The 13,159-nt window shown below is 41.2% G+C and overlaps 1 protein-coding gene across 2 annotated transcripts; it reads right to left on the minus strand.

The window, feature by feature from the left end:
- Window positions 1-204: 204 nt before the first annotated feature.
- Window positions 205-7,438, minus strand: LOC148088983 (malate dehydrogenase, cytoplasmic-like). Of its 2 annotated transcripts, none has more exons than XM_087801924.1 (9): window positions 7,370-7,438; window positions 3,686-3,784; window positions 3,403-3,499; window positions 2,468-2,643; window positions 1,932-2,054; window positions 1,685-1,861; window positions 834-947; window positions 685-774; window positions 205-620 (listed from the first exon to the last, which is right to left on the minus strand). In XM_087801924.1, exons 1-9 carry the CDS (start codon window positions 7,421-7,423, stop codon window positions 498-500), a joined length of 1,053 nt encoding a protein of 350 aa, XP_087658050.1. In that variant the 5' UTR covers window positions 7,424-7,438; the 3' UTR covers window positions 205-497. The 2 variants fall into 2 exon arrangements, with proteins under 2 accessions (XP_087658050.1, XP_087658051.1); XM_087801925.1 differs by lacking the exon at window positions 7,370-7,438 and adding an exon at window positions 5,339-5,444.
- Window positions 7,439-13,159: the final 5,721 nt, after the last annotated feature.

The following is a 13,159-nucleotide window of genomic DNA, read 5'->3' on the forward strand; positions in this document are numbered from 1 at the left end:
TTGTGCTGTAGGTGTCCAGATACTCAAGATATAGTTAGCGAGATACTTCAAACTTTTACTCTATGGCTCAAAATACTATTTGTCTTCAATATTGTGCAAGTAGTACCTACCCTAGTAAAAAAAAAAAAAGGGTCGTGTTCATGCATCTTCTGCAGGAACACTTAAGAGTTTAAGTAAATGCTGACAAAGAACAGAAAGTCAAGATCATTTAGTTTCAGTTTTATTGTTGGAGTTTGTGGACATCTCGTGTGTCACCATCCGCCGACACACACGCTGTCCTGCACTGAGGAGGCCATGTTGTGGTTAATAAACAGGTCTAGACCTGGAGAGGAGGCCTGTGGACACACTCTTTAAAACACATAAACACACTTGGAGGTCTCGGCTCAGGCGGAGGTGAGAGATGGTCAGAAGAGTGGAGGGTTGGGTCATCACAGCCGGGAGTTGAAGGAGGCCGGCGGTGAGTCGTCCGGCTTCTTCTCGGCCAGTTCGACGGGTAGTCACTTGGACAGGAAGTCCAGGGCGGTGTCACGTTCATCCACCAGCTCTGCTGCCGTGGCGCTCATCTTTGCGCGGGAGAAGTCGTTGATGGTGAGACCATCCACGTACTTCCAGGTCTTGTTCTGGAGGTGGTAAGGGAGATAAAGTAAGAACACTGTGGCCCAGAAACGCTTGTCAAATTCCCACCTTGATCTGGACTGGGAAGGAGTAGATGAGGTCCTCTGGGATCCCGTAAGAGTTTCCACCAGCGTACACACCCATCGAGATGAACTCGCCCTGATGAGAGGAGCAGAGATTGAGTTCTGATGCCGGTCGTCTCACGAGGTGAAACTCACCTCCTTGGTTCCGAACCAGATGTCCCTCATGTGGTCACAAATGGCCTTGGCGGCGGACATGGCGCTGGACAGTTTCCTGGCCTTGATGACGGCGGCGCCGCGCTGCTGCACAGTCTGGAGAACAAAGTAGGTTTGTACCCTCATGAGAGTGGAGACCTCTACCACCACCTGCTTGTCAAAACTGGTCATGAAGGAGGAAAAGCTTAGGCTCCTTGACTGAGTGACACGATCATGATAATGTAGAAATGTTTCTGGCATACAACTAAAGTGAAACTAAAATTGAAAAATTTGCAGAATAAACTGTCATGACGCAAATATATGCATTTACATATTTCATACTGGGACAAATATTCCTCAAATCGCCCAGTTGAAGTGTGGTTCACTCATGAAAAGGCGTTCGAGGTTTGCGACATCGAAATTGCATTTACACCACTTTTGCTTGTTCGAACTTCCAGCCAATCATGCACACATTGTCACATGATCGCCTGCGCATTGGCTGAAATAGTTTAGTCTCGTTGGGTGGCACCATTACACAGACTTTTTTTATTTCGTAAAGTTAAAAGATTGAAATTTAAAGACTACATCTAACAAATGTTGATTTATAAAATTGTGGAAAGTGTAATTAGATTATAATGTGTTAAAATGTTTTACCAATTTTTAAAATATTCATTTAAAAAAAATCTTAACAACTAATAAACTTCCATATTTACAATTCTAACCATGTTATAAAGTTCAAATATTCAGTCAAGTTTTTATTTTAATCCAAACTGTTAGTAGAGTGCCAACATCAAGTTTTCAGGATGCAAACAAACCAAGCATTAAAGTCAGAAGAGAGCGACCGGGTCACTCACAGTGATGAAGTCGCCCTGCAGCCAGGCATCGTCTTTCACACAGTCATATGCCGCCATGTCACTGCCGTTCTTGTCCACTCTGGCGTGGTGGACGTCAGGGTACTGAGTGGACGAGTGGTTCCCCCAGATGATGACGTTCTTCACTTTGTCTGAGGAGACGCCGCAACGCATTGCCACCTGCAGGCCAGAAAGAGCACAATGTCAGCATGAGCTCATGCTGGTCCAGTTGGGGTGCAGAGGATGGTACCTGAGAGCTGGCACGGTTGTGGTCCAGGCGGGTCAGGCAGGAGAAGTTCTCTTTGGGGATGGATGGAGCGGACTTGGAGGCGACCAGGCAGTTGGTGTTGGCTGGGTTTCCTACCACCAGAACCTGGAGCGAACATGAGTAACATTTAACGCAAGGTTTAAATCCAACGGTCATTCTCCTTCTGCACACTAGGGGTCGTCAAGCGCACAATGAGAGAATCCATCTGAACTAGGTTTCATTCCAGACAGGAAACGCCTCTGCTGCAGAGTCAGGTCTACACGCCTGCAGTCTGAACTCTCAAGCGCTTTTGAAATGTTTTTCAGACAGTGTTTTCGTGTGAACTTTGACCCCTTGCCTCACACAGATAAGAGGTGGCACTGGGGTTTCCTGACGCACAATCCCTGAATAGTTCTTTGAACCGATGGACTGAAAGTCAAGTAGTAGTAAATGTCATAATGTTGTTAAACTTTCTGATTATTAACTCTCAAAGCTGGACCAAAATAATTGTTGCAATTTGTGTTTTTACATGTCGTCACCTTGACTGTCTTCTTGGCATATTTGTCCAGCGCGGAACCCTGAGTCTCAAAGATGGACACATTGGCCTTCAGCAGGTCCTTCCTCTCCATGCCCTCCTTCCTGGGCATGGAGCCCACCAGGATGGCCACGTCGATGTCATTGAAACCGACCTCCATTTTGGCGGTGGGGATGATCTCTGAGGACAACAAGAGGATGAGGAACACCACAAGTAACTTTTAAGAGTTTAAATGGTTAAAAGACAAATATTTATCTGTCAAACCACAGAAATGTACATTTCTAGCAACAGAGTTACTTCAGTCTATTTTAATTGAGCTAACTACAAGCTAGATAAACATTCACAGAAAAAACTACAAGCTAGATAAACATTCACAGAATTTTTTCATTATACATATTTTCTTGTATTTTATTATATTATCATAACAATAAATGTATAGATATATACAGTAGATAGACACTTTAAGTATTTGGAGGTGCCTCAGTATATTGAAAGCTGAAGTAAATACATTTACAATAATAATTATTTATGGATTAATGCACCACAAAAAAAAGAAAACAAGAATTTAATTCATGAGGACAAAAGACAACGTTTTCTATCCAAATGAAGAGTAAAAACGATGATGGGTCACAGCTTCATCCTGGACCACAATCTCCCTGTAAATTTACGTCACAGATAAATCATCGATAACTTTGCTATCTGGGCAGACTTCAGTCCGGGTCCATTGTTCTGATCTGCCTCCACCAGCAGCCAATCACAGAGCAGCTCAAACAGCCTCCCCCTGTTGTCAGAGGTCACAGGGAAACCTGTGCTGTGTTCAAGGTCCCGAAGAGGGAGACTCAGGGACGGTATGTTTGCATGGTTAATATTTCAAATGAAAGAATATTGAAGAGGACTTTGAGCCTCGTGTATCGCCTTGCTCATGGGCTCTGAACTGACCTCTGAGCAGAGGGAGGGCGCAGTCTTGCAGCTCCATGACGACACCATCCAGTGCCGGTAGCATGGGTGGGATGTCAAGCAGGATCAACACGATTGGCTGGAAGAGCAGAACCAGTTTATTAATATTACATTCAAACACAGATCATGACTAATGGAAATGAGTTTCCTCAGGGATACAAGTACTACCTCGAAGAGAGACTGAATCCATTATTCACAATTATCCCATTATGTAATACTGTGTGAGGGGGGGGGGGGGCTACATCACTCTTGCACTCGCTCTTACCTGGTCTTTTCCAAACACATCCCCCTTAGCGATGCTGTACAGCAGGGAGTAGGCGATTTGGCCTGCAGCCCCAGTCACCACCACACGGATTGGTTCAGCCTGTAGGGTAACAAGAGAACATCATGAGGTGATCACCAGTTTTATCTTGCCCTTTAAAGTTCATACTTTATTAAATATTGTTTTGATTGTTTAAGCGCTTTGTAACCCTGGTCTGGAAAAGCGCTATACAAATAAAAATTACTTACTTACACAACAACAATTCATCTACAAACTTGAATTTCCGAATTCAAACGCCATAAAATGATACATCAGATCTTTCCCTCATGCTTATAAGGCACTTTTACTTGTTGAATTATTTATTTACACATTTTTAAACATTTTGTATGCATTTATTTGATTGTACCAATGCATTTGTTGGATTGTTTTAGGTGCATTTATTTCTGCTTCTCCTATGGGGAATCAATAAAGCATCCATCCATCCATCCATGGAAGAGATAGGTAGTATTAATCGTTTTTTCTGTTAGGCATTAGATTCTTTAGAGGTTGATCTCAAGGATTAATGGATTTAAGTTTCATTCATTTTAAGCAACAAATATACATTTCTTCTAAAGAAATTGAAAGTTGTACAAAGGAAGTAGGAACCAACACTTGGGGTAAGAGACTTTTTTGAGGAGGTAGATGTTTCAACTTCAGCAAGTAAAGAAGTATAACAAGGTGCAAACAGAAGAAGAATGTGCAGGCAAGATTTAAAAATGAAATGTTTCAAATGTGTTTAAACTAGAGCCGTTTGATTCGATTAATACATAAAAGAACATTATCCATCAATTTATTTTACCGGTTTCAAACAGGAAACTAACAATAACAGTTGAAGATCATTTAAGTATATCATTTGTTAATAAAACAATTTTCCAGATGGAATTACAGTGTTCGTTTAAGTGGTATTTGAATAGAAGGTAACCATTTGTTTAAATTATGTAATGTGATTTGGATGATTGTCGGCAACTGTAATCTTTCTACCGCCAGCAACCCGTCATTATTAAAACAACGATTAATATAAACGCAAAAAACAACAACAACAACAGGTTAAGTCTTAATATAAACACGCATAAAAACGTTTTCTCCAAAGCCGAATTATATGTTACAGGTAACCTTCAGTAAACACCAACAATGTTTCTAAAAACTGAATTTATAATTAATTCGACGTCTTTTTGATCCAAGTTCCGGTGACTTGAAAGCTGGCGTGTGATTGGCTGATTCCCAGTGGAAACAGAATAGAGCGATGGTGACGCGGACGTCACGCCACAATTCCACGCTACTGTAGAGAATGGACGCAGATGTCGTGCAAGTTCGTCGCTCATGCTCGACCCGGCCTGTCAGAGGCATCGCTGGCAGCAGGTTAGCATGCATGTAGCCGCCTAGCTGCCGAGTCACCTGACGATGCTTACGTGCACAACCGCGAACACGTCACCAAACATCGTTGTATTTGCACTTTCTTACGATTTACCATCAAAAGTAAAATACTTTTAATACAAACGACGGTTATATCGACGTATTCCCTTAATTCCAAACAATAACTGAATAACCCCCTAAAACAAACAATCCTAGTTGCAGTTCAAGTCCAGGATGAAGTTCACGACAAGGGGTCGATCTTACCATGTCTAGTTGGATGTAGAGATGATGTGAAGCGACTGAACTTCCTGGTCGGACTAGAAGGAGGGTCACCTCTGTCCTGGTATTAAAGGCGAGCGATGAAGCAGCGCGCTCGGTGCTGCTCGTGGGTAATGTAGTCCTTCAACGCGTTGTCTTTAACGCTACGACCCCAACATTCTCTGTGTAAAACGCAATTTCCCACAATGCACTGTGCTTTAATAGGAGGACGCTTTCCCCGCTGAAAAAAGTATTTTTTTTCGAAACACGTGATTTAACGTCTCTGGCGACATCTAGTGGAAATATGTCATAGTTGTGACACTTTTTAACTTGAAGATATTTTAAACTGAATTCCCCGTTATTGGATAATCCGTGTTGCTTGTTTTGTGATTATGTATGATGGTAAAACAACAATTTAAGCTATTTTATATCACTTTTCACAACCAATCCACCGTGTGGTCAGTTGGGGACGAAGCCAAAGTTCAGGATGTTCTGTGCCAATTCCTGAGCTCTTACATCACTAAAGCTCACGGTTAAAGTGTTAATGATCTCTTCACTGTCGGCCCAGGAGCCTAATAAGGTCAGGGGTCACCAGGAGATCATGTAAAAGTTTGTTAACTTACGACCTTTTTCCCAGGGGGGAAAGTTAGTCTACACTGGATCACTTACTGGGAGGGTTTAACCTGCCAAACTGGAGGATTGATGGACCTGGTTATCAGTGAGCTCCACTGGTCTTTGATCACCATGACATGAGCCCTTTATTGAATATACTGTAAGTGTCATTCTTAGAGACCATAGTAGTATTTAAGGTGTTTGAGAGTGGATTAATGTTTTTAGATGTTTTTGGTGTAAATATGTATTTCACAAAAGCAAAGTTGTATAATTTAACAATGGAAGTCGTAGAATCGAATCTATGTATTCATAAGGTTATCAGTTTAATCTGTATTTTGATCGTATAAATGAATGTATCATTCATATATTTGACAGTCAAATAGCTTTGTAAACGTAGTCACCCATGATTATGTACACAATAGATAGGAACTGTCACATTTTTCCTCATTTAAAGTGAAGGACAGTGTCCAGTTCTAGCCACAGTATTCCGAGGTAAAATGTATCCCCCGTAACTCTTCGTAATAAGATTAGAATGTTTTCTATAAATCTACAGTGAAACATGTCGCAGCGAGGACGCGCTGTTTGAGCGACTGTCCTTGATAGCAGCAGTCACGTGATCACTGTGTTCTTCACAGCGGTCGTCCTTGAAAAAAACACGCACTTAGAACAAAACGACCTGCAGCTTTTCAAAGATGGAGTAAACTAGTCTCATAAAAAGACCCGTAGCTTGTGTGTGTCTTGCAATAAAAATAATTAAAAACTGCAGCAGGAGCTGACCGAGGTGCTGATAATCTGCAGTAGAACTGGCGACGGTCACACGCACCTCCGTGCCGGAAAAAGATACCACGGCTTCAAAATAAATTTCAGTTCATTTTGTTTCACTTGTTCGTATTAAATAAGCTGTGGGTCAGAAGCCTGAGCTATACAAGGAGCCAATGAGTAATAGTTGAATCTCAGTTCTCTGTGAAACCTAGTCCTCAAGTCACTTTTGCTAGTAGTGATTTATCTTATTTTTTATGTTACAAACTCTCTATTGTCAAATAAATCCACCAACTACCAGAGAGTATTCCAACCTCGTTTAAACACGCCTCTCATGACAATAAACCCCAGAGTCCTAGGCCCCATTTACGCCCAACTAGCCAACGAAAAGTCACTTAATAGTTTCAGATCGATTATTTTATTTTATAGGCCATTTCCGGATGTTCGTCTGTTCATCACTACCCTTAACAGTCCATGCTATATCTGACAGGTGGAGGTGCTTCTCCATAAATTAACGTTGACGGCGCCAACAAAAAAACCCGTCAGTGTTGACACGTGAAACATTACACGAAAAAAAAAGCCTGAGGATTGATGAAGCTGCAGATGTGGGAAGGGTGTGCTCGATCCATGTTTGCGACCCAACACGGTGCGTTCACGGACACCCACCTGAGAGGAGACCGCCCTCACCACCAGGTACATGGAGGTCAGCAGCGTCAGCATCTTGTGGAGGACAGACGGCCGGATCGGAGTGAGAGGTGGTGGCGTGAGACAGGTGCACACTGCAGCAGACAAGAAGCGACTTCTCCCGAGAACTCGATCACGTACACAGTTACCTCAGATGACCGGAACATACGTACACATGAGGATTATCTCCAACTTCCTCTGCAGCGAGTGGCACGAAAACATTGTTTCTGCCCCCAAAAATAACAAAAAGAAAACCCTGGACTTAAGGAGAGGACGCCAAATGTATCGGTGACAAATATTTATTTAACAATATTTGGTGAATCAAATTCAGAGGACAGTAGGTAAATGGAAATTAAAACCAGCAGAGGGCGACGCAAGCCCGCGATACACCAGAACTGTGAGCCACAATCAAAGTACGTATATAAAGTAAATCAATGAGATAAAAGTTGCTTTTTATCCAACCTACAAGTTTATATATTTTTTTTACCTGCGATGGCAAAAGATAAAAAGACCATGTGCAATAATGGATTTTTTTTTTTCGAATTCTCAACTCCAAAACACAAGTGGCTGGGCCACTGCAAAACGTTAATGTCTATGTCTACTGTTTCTCCATTCTTTTTACTCCGTACTTTGGCCTGTGTCGAGCTGAAATGTCCACAGGTGTTGTTGAGAATCTTGATGTACTGCTCTTTTTTCATTGTACCGCTCACTGTGATGAGGTTCTCAGCACCAACAGTGGGGATGGTGTTCCTCAGGTTGAAGGCCTCTCCTTTTTTACGTCTCATGATGGCTACATCATTGTGACCAAACAATTCCATTTTCATTTAGTCTGATAATAAAACAGATGACGAGAAATGTTCTTCGTCCACATGAGCCTTTGCAAAGGCTGAGCAGGCTTTTGTGGACCTTATCTGGAGAAGTTGTGTCCTCCTTAGTCTGCCTCGAGATGTTGCCACCAGCAGAGCTCAGCTTCCCCAGGATGGCCTTGGTGCTGATGCTTGTTCCTTTTCAACTCTCTCTCAATCCTCCTGGACAGCACAGGTGTCACTTTTGGCTTCCGTCCTTTCAACAGTGAGGTGTCTTATTTTTTAATAATACTTTTCACTGTGGCTACTGGAACTTGAGAATATTTAGATACAGCCTGTTAGCCCTTTCCTGACTTGTGAGTAGCCACAGTAAATGGGTGTAGGTCCTCAGAGAGCTCCTTTGTTTTAGCCATGGTTGTCTCCAAACCAACTGAAGAGAGCTGCTTTTTTCCTCTTGAGTTAATTAAAACGGCTGTTGGATCTTTATAATTTGCATATCATTTTGGACATCCCACTTTTTGTTTAAATGTTAATAAAAGATGAGAAATAGTTTAATAATGCCTCTTGCACATGGTCTTTTTTATCTATAAAACCTCCAAAATAATTTTCGGATCATAGAGAAACTGTTCTTGCAAAAACTCAATGTAGAAGACTAAAATGGTTTTAATTAACAACTCTCACTGCTGCCACTGTCACTGTGGATTTTGTGTGTAAGAAAAAAATGATGAGAAACAGATCCTCTTTTTAGTCATGGTAACACAACACAATGCCACAAACAAACCTAATTGGTTAACAAAGATGAAGTTCATAAAAACATTGACTCTACAAAGTTTTGGAATTCAAACTAATACTTTCGACTTCACCAGCCTGTCAGAACCTGCAGCCTCTTTGTGTGTTAGTGCTTGTGTGTGTGCGAGTATGCATGTGTGTGTTTCAGAGGGACTGTGTGTTATAATTGCCCAGAATCAACAGTTCTGGTTCCGCAGGTAACTGTCAGGATGAATTTAATCTAATTTGCAGGTTTGAAAAAAACAGAAAAAACATTGTAATTTTAATGTCAGTTACTTGCTATGAGTGGCTCCGCTCTGGCTCGGGAACATCTCAGAGGGAAGACCCTCAAGAGGCCTTGTTGTCCGAGACAACGTGCCACTTTCCATCTCATGTCTACTGACAGAAAACGTATCATCTCTGGAAGCTTCCATCAGCAGGTGACTGAACATCACAGCTTGTCTGTCACTCTGCTCGTCAGATGTTCTCTTCTGATCTCTAGGAATGTAGCATGTCTCAGTCAGATCCTACAGTGTCTCCTCGGTCATCCAGGAGTGACTCAGGGTAGAAACAAAGCTCCGTCCGTACAAGAGAACAAGTGAGTAATGAAGCTGAGACACTTGTCCTGGCCCCCCCGCTAAGTTCCAGTCCACTCATCCTCTGAGAGTTGTCCGCTCACCCGTGCAGATTGCAGAGGAGGAGCATGAAAGAGAAGAGGTGGGGGAGGGAGGTCTTCAAACGATTTCCCCCTCCTCTTCACTTAGGACTCACCAGGGGTCAAATTATATACATGGCAGCAACAACTTAAAAAAAATGGGGTGCACACACACACACACACACACACACAAAGCAACAATCACATATGTTTACACAGTTGTTCGCATCACGTTATTAACATTATAAATTTTGTCATTTCATTTCGTTACCACTGATTATCAACTAAATAAAATGTCAGAACATTTAAAAAATACTAATAAAACGATTGCACTCACTGACATGGATCTGCTCCGCGTCAACCCATCCATCTTTTCTATCCTCAAGAAGACCTCCGTGTCTCAGTTGTACATCTGATCTTTAGGTCGAAAAATGAGTCATTTCTATCACTTCTTCTTCTTCAGTCATGGTGTACAATTGTTTGTTTCCTTACCTACAGGACGCGACTCAAACATGTCAATGCACTGAAGAAATCGCAGGACACATAAATCTGACGTCAATCAAAATAAAAATGAATCATCCTAACAAGAAAGACAGTGTTTAGTCTCAAATAGGAACGATGACTGAATGTAGATGGGCAGCTCTTGCTGATAGAAAAAGGTTATTTTATTTTGTAGATGATACGAATGCATGGAGGGAGAATTAGCAGACTTCATGTGTAAGTGAATAATTCTGTTGTTCAGTCTTTCTCATGCACATGCAGATGTCAGGTTCAGGTTGGATATGAGGTCAACCTCAGGTGTGACCCCCGATTCTGATTAAAGGTCATTCCGGCTGTCTTCTGACCCAGAAACGGTCCTGCGGCTTGTTTACGCCCGATTGACTCTAATCCCAGGTCCACCTGTCAGTCCCGCCTGTCACAGCAGCACCGAAGGGTCCGGATGCAAGTCTTGACTTGGTTGAGAACGTCAGCGAAGGCCTGAGAGCCCGAGGAGCGAAACTCTAGCCTCAGACCCTCAGAGGGTCATGTGACCTCCTCCACAATTGGCCTTCTCCGAAACAAGACAGTTCAGTAGCACACAGAAAATAAATACAGTAAAACAAACCATCTATATATTCAGCTCATGATAAGATTCTATACGATATATTCGGCTCATGATACGATTCGATATATTCGGTTCATGATACGAGACGATATATTCGGCTTATGATACGATTTGAAATTATATATTCGACTCATGATACGATTCGATACAATATATTCAGCTCATGATACGATTCGATATATTCGGTTCATGATACGAGACGATATATTCGGCTTATGATACGATTTGAAATGATATATTCGACTCATGATACGATTCGATACAATATATTCAGCTCATGATACAATTCAATACAATATATTCAGCTCATGATACGATTCGATATATTCGGTTCATGATACGAGACGATATATTCGGCTTATGATACGATTTGAAATTATATATTCGACTCATGATACGATTAAGTACAATATATTCAGCTCATGATACGATTCAATACAATATATTCGGCTCATGATACGATTCAATACAATATATTCAGCTTACAAATTATAAAGTACTGTTGATTATTGGTACAGGGATGTGAAAAATATACAGATTTATATCGGTATATGATTTTTTTTTTCTTTTTTCGTCACTACCCAATTACACATGATTGAGTGCAAAAAAAGACCAACAAATTAAAGTAGATTCTCCTATTTACATGTAGAAACACAAACAAAGCAACAAAACACAACACCCATGTATGAGATGTACATACACAACACACTTGGGAATAGGACACACTAGTGTTAGTCGCCGTGGCAACTTTTGACGTTTGGGATTAAAACCTTTATAGATAAAAAACTTTTGTTGTCACAGTGAGAACCAAACTTCAAAGAGTCACAATCTTCCTTTTGATGACACACACCCTGTGTGTATGTGTGTGTGTGTGTCTGTATGTGTGTGTGTGTGTGCAGCAGGAGTCTCGGACATGTCGGAGTTGTTGTCAGTCTGCGCGAAGGATTAGCTTTGGCGGCAGCGCCGACATGGCGATCGCTAATCCCTTGCCACATGCTAATCTATTTACTCTCATTGCGGCGAACGACACATGAAAGAGCGAGAGAAGATTCCACTGAGCAGTCTAACACACTTTTGTTTTACACACTCACATTTGCCTTCATTTGCTGTGAGCGACAATCACAAAACTGCTGTTGAATACAACAACTTTAGCCTAAAGCTAATGCTAACAAAACAGCAGTCTCATAAACGTTGACCATAAGGGAGCGACACAGCTCATTTTGTATATGTGCGTGTGTGTTGTGAGTCAATTGTTTCTATGCCGAAACACAGACACACGAAGAAACCAAAAAAGTGATGTATGCTTTTTAAGTGGAAAATGAAAAATCCACAAATATGTTAACACAACATGACTTTCTTAGGTAAAAACAAAAGAAATACACAATAAACAAAAACACCAAAGACACTGACTACTACTCACAACTACACACACATTCACTCACTCACAACACACAGATTTGTTTGACTTAAATTTCCCTCCTGACTTCTTCATTTCTGCTGGTTTATTCTAGTTTTTTTTTGTTAACTGAAATCACAGAAGCCTCCATTTTGTTTCTGGTTTAGAGCCTTAGGGCCGCACTTGTCCTTAAACTCACTTCCTGTTTGAATCTGCATCAAGCTGCTGCTGTGTGTTTGTGTTGCTCTAGTGTTTGTCCAGCTGTCGACTGATGCTGCCAAGACTCAGTAGATTTACATTCTGATGAGTGTTTTCCTTTCTTTCTCTTTTTTCTTTGCATGTTTATTTTTGTTTCGTCTTTCTTTTTGTTTTATGTTGTAATATTGATGCTTGAAACTACCATAGATATTTGTGTTTGTTTTTGTGCAGTACGTTTTTTCGTGTTTTGTTAGTTTTTTTTTTTATTTTATTCATGGCGTGTTTACCTTGTTGATGGTTCTTCATGAGCTTGTTTGTCTTCCAGAGGAATTCTCTTGTTTTGAGATTTAAAACTTTTTTTTTCTTCAATTCTTCCTTAATCACAACTCATTGGTGTGTTTAGACATGTGTTTATAGTTCTACATCATTTGGTGCTCCGCCCTCTAACTGCTTCGCTACTGGTTTAAACCAAGGCGAGGGCTTCGCACCAATTTGTAGAGCCTGAAGTTATGAAACATATAACTCAGGGGATTTGTGTGTGTGTTTTTCATGGAATCATGTTTGTGTGTTCATAGATTTGTGTGTGCGTTTATTTGTGCATGTGTTTATTTATTTGCATGTGTTTCCCAGATTCAAGTGTGTGTTAAAGGGAATACTTGCAGCGGCGTGTTTAATGGTGTCTCGGGTTTTCATCCGAGCTTCAGTGAGTCAAACATGAGTCAGAAGAGCAGCAAAACTAAAGAAATAAAGAATGAATCAGTTCTCTCACAGACGACAAATGTTGTGTTACAAAAACTTTATTAGAAAAACAAAAGTATGCCTGAACACGGTTGCGCACATTCTA

Source organism: Callionymus lyra, chromosome 1 (assembly GCF_982586985.1).
Source record: "Callionymus lyra chromosome 1, fCalLyr1.hap1.1, whole genome shotgun sequence".
NCBI lineage: Eukaryota > Metazoa > Chordata > Actinopteri > Syngnathiformes > Callionymidae > Callionymus > Callionymus lyra.

Coding starts and splice junctions, on each gene's coding strand:
- LOC148088983 (XM_087801924.1), bottom strand. CDS start 7,423: ATGCTGACGCTGCTGACCTCCATGTACCTGGTGGTGAGGGCGGTCTCC. Junction 2,644..3,402: donor CGCCCTCCCTCTGCTCAGAG/GTCAGTTCAGAG, acceptor TGTTGTCCTCAG/AGATCATCCCCACCGCCAAA. Junction 2,055..2,467: donor ATGCCAAGAAGACAGTCAAG/GTGACGACATGT, acceptor TGTTCGCTCCAG/GTTCTGGTGGTAGGAAACCC.